Raw genomic sequence first — 2,908 nt, 5'->3', positions numbered from 1 at the left:
ACATTACATCATATAACTCTACATTACATCATATCACTCTACTTTACTCTATTCACTCGTCGTTCATGTATTAATGCGAAAAAACAAGCATGGAAATATTGGAGAGACGAAGTAGAGATGAGGGGAGATTACTTTCTGCACTGCAGAAGTTGTTTTCCGAATGTACATCTCTTATGCAGGTGTATAAGAGGAAGCTGTGCAATACACGAATCACCAAAGAATCAAATCCACATTACATGATCAAGATTCATCTTTACCATCATCACCCACAAATAAGTCAATTGAAACAAAAATTATGATGATCGGGTATCTTATTATCCATTTTATCTAGTACCCATGCATCTCTCCACCCAACTATCCAGCCATGAATCCATGCTCCCAACCCCATGCACTTCTTTCACAACCCCTCCACATCCACCAATCCATGGAATAATGGTATCAAGTAGATGATTACCATTACCATTGCGGAACGCAAGTAAGCAAGCAGCCATTCTTATTCTGATCTGATCTTGGGTATCTCCATCCAACCATGCCCGCAGCCCCTATCCTACCAAACAAAAACCACCCCGAAATAAAGACTTCTTCCACCAAATTCCCCATCCACCAATCTCTATTAAGATATAATGGAAAGCATCTCTCATCCTTCCATTACCATAGATTTCAATAGAAATCTATCCACGTCCACCCATTACTGAAGCATAACTTCTATTAAGAAAGTATGCATGCAAGTAATGAATGCATCCATTATCTTCCTCGAGCCCCAAACTTTTATTCAATTGTGACCCGATTCGACCCGAATGTGGTGTGCAAGAAGGGTATGAAGAGAACTAAAAACTTCCTGCAGAAACAAAGAAAATATCCACGCCTCAGAATACCAACTCCATTCCTTCCTATTTCTTCTCTAGTCACATCTTCTCCCTCTTCAATTACTATCAAAAGGAAGATTGCACCCCGAAAAGAAACAAAGGAAAGAAAGAAAAATTGGGTTGCTGAAGAGCGGTGTGTGTGTGTAGTAATTGTGTGTTGTAAATAAAAAACGCTAGAACGACAAGATGATTTTGAAGAGAAAATAAAAATCGACGATTCGCTAATGCCAGATATTTTTTGATGAAAAAAAAATAGGTTGATGAAACGCGCTGATGCCGAACACAGAAACGATGAAGTCCGCAGAATTGGGCTTGTGATCGAATGCTGATGAAATGACCGATCAAATTGGGTCAATCAATACAAATTGTGGTACATGTGAAGGTGTTGTGTGATATGATGTCCGAGATCAAGACGTAGATGATGCAAGGAGTGAGGGGAATTCGAACAAATCCAGGAAATTTTCAATTATTGCATGACGACATCTTGTTGATATGGTTGTTGCTGATATTGTTGTGATTGATTATATTGCATCTGAGCTTGAGGAGTTGGGGTGATCGGACATCTAGGTGCTGAAGTTTGATACGGTTTAATTTCATTTCCATTCCCTGTACCAAAATATTCTCCTTCTGGGGTGATTGGTGGCGTGAGGTAACCATTGATGACATGTTGTCCATACACCTTCTGTGGGGTGCTATACACATCGTGTTGTTGCATTGGCTTCTGGTTAGTGGTTGGTTCAGCAGGTGGAGTTGGTGGGGTGACATGGCATTGGCTCATAGCTGCTTGTTGGAGAAGGAATCGTCGAAGCACTTCAGAGACTCTAGACAGGTGTGGGGCAGCATATTTCCTCGCAAGGACGGAAGATGGTTGGTTGAGTTGTCGAGAAAGACTGAGCATCAATTCCGAATCGACCTGTCCATAGGTATCCATCTCGGGGCATCCAAGGATATCTCTCGAAAGTGCTAAAGATGCACGAGCCATTGCTGAAGGTTTGACTGAGACGAATTCTTTGTGATATAAAGCCATTTCACAGATGTACCATGACATGTGCTCGACGGTCATGTCTTCATATTCAGGTCCTTCCAACAAGGCCAATTGCAACCAGCTATCAACGGTAGGGTGACCAATCATCCATTCCAAGGTGTTCAAGACGTGCCATTCCATTTGTGTGAACATCTCCTCGTCGTATAACGAGCAGCACATCGACTTTAGTTCTCTGATCATGGGGACGCGTTCCTTCTTGTCTCCATACTTGGCAGCGATGAGAAGTGCAGCACATCCAACCAATTGATAATGTCTCTTGTAGACAACACGTCGCGAGCAATATCTATCGAGAAGGTTAACAGCGAGGTGAAGAGTTTCCGGAAGAAGTTGAAATGCAGAGTGAGCTTCAATAAGGAAGTCGATGAGATAAGGCCTCATGAACCATTGAATCTCCTGTTGAATTTCTATCGAGGCAACGTCTGGCATAGTCGCATCCTGTGGAAAATGTTAGCATCAAGTCACATACAGCCAGTAGAATGCAGAATAATTGACCTCCATCGATGCCATGTGATCAATGATATCATCCATATAAGCATCGCAAGCTTGTCTAGATAATTCATTGGCCATGGCTTCCTGCCTCCGTCGACCCATCATCTTGATATATTCTTGAGAGTTTGGTCGAGGTTGCTGTTGCTGCTGTTGTTGGAAAGTATTATCCTCCACGAAGAACGTGTCACAAGGTTGATTGTACGACATGTTGTAGGTGTAGAAGGTGATTTGAAGTTGTAGGTACTTTGGTGGTTGGTAGTAGGGAAAGAATGGACGTCAAGTTCTCCAGGAGCTTCGACTTGACAGTGGCTTTCGATAGTCACTGGATTGCTGTATTGTTGATTGTAAAGAATGTGCTGTATGGTTCGAAAGAACGATACGTTGGTGTATTATTATTAGAGAGTGTGGGTGGAACTATAATTCGAAAATGAACGACAATGGCCTCTTAAAAAAGATGGCGAAAAAATGTAAAAGCTGAACCTTTAAAAGTTGATATTAGTGAGGTGGC

At 41.9% G+C, this 2,908-nt stretch overlaps 1 protein-coding gene across 1 annotated transcript; it reads right to left on the bottom strand.

The window, feature by feature from the left end:
- Window positions 1–1,332: 1,332 nt before the first annotated feature.
- Window positions 1,333–2,607, bottom strand: EAE98_005828 (uncharacterized protein; the record flags this gene model as incomplete). Its single annotated transcript, XM_038953450.1, has 2 exons — window positions 1,333–2,346; window positions 2,404–2,607. The coding sequence occupies 2 exons, from the start codon at window positions 2,605–2,607 to the stop codon at window positions 1,333–1,335; spliced, it is 1,218 nt and encodes a 405-aa protein (XP_038810551.1).
- Window positions 2,608–2,908: the final 301 nt, after the last annotated feature.

This window comes from Botrytis deweyae, assembly GCF_014898535.1.
Source record: "Botrytis deweyae strain B1 chromosome Unknown BDEW_011, whole genome shotgun sequence".
Lineage (NCBI taxonomy): Eukaryota > Fungi > Ascomycota > Leotiomycetes > Helotiales > Sclerotiniaceae > Botrytis > Botrytis deweyae.
Note: the sequence above shows the minus strand (reverse complement) of the source record. Positions and strands in the feature narration are given on the sequence as shown.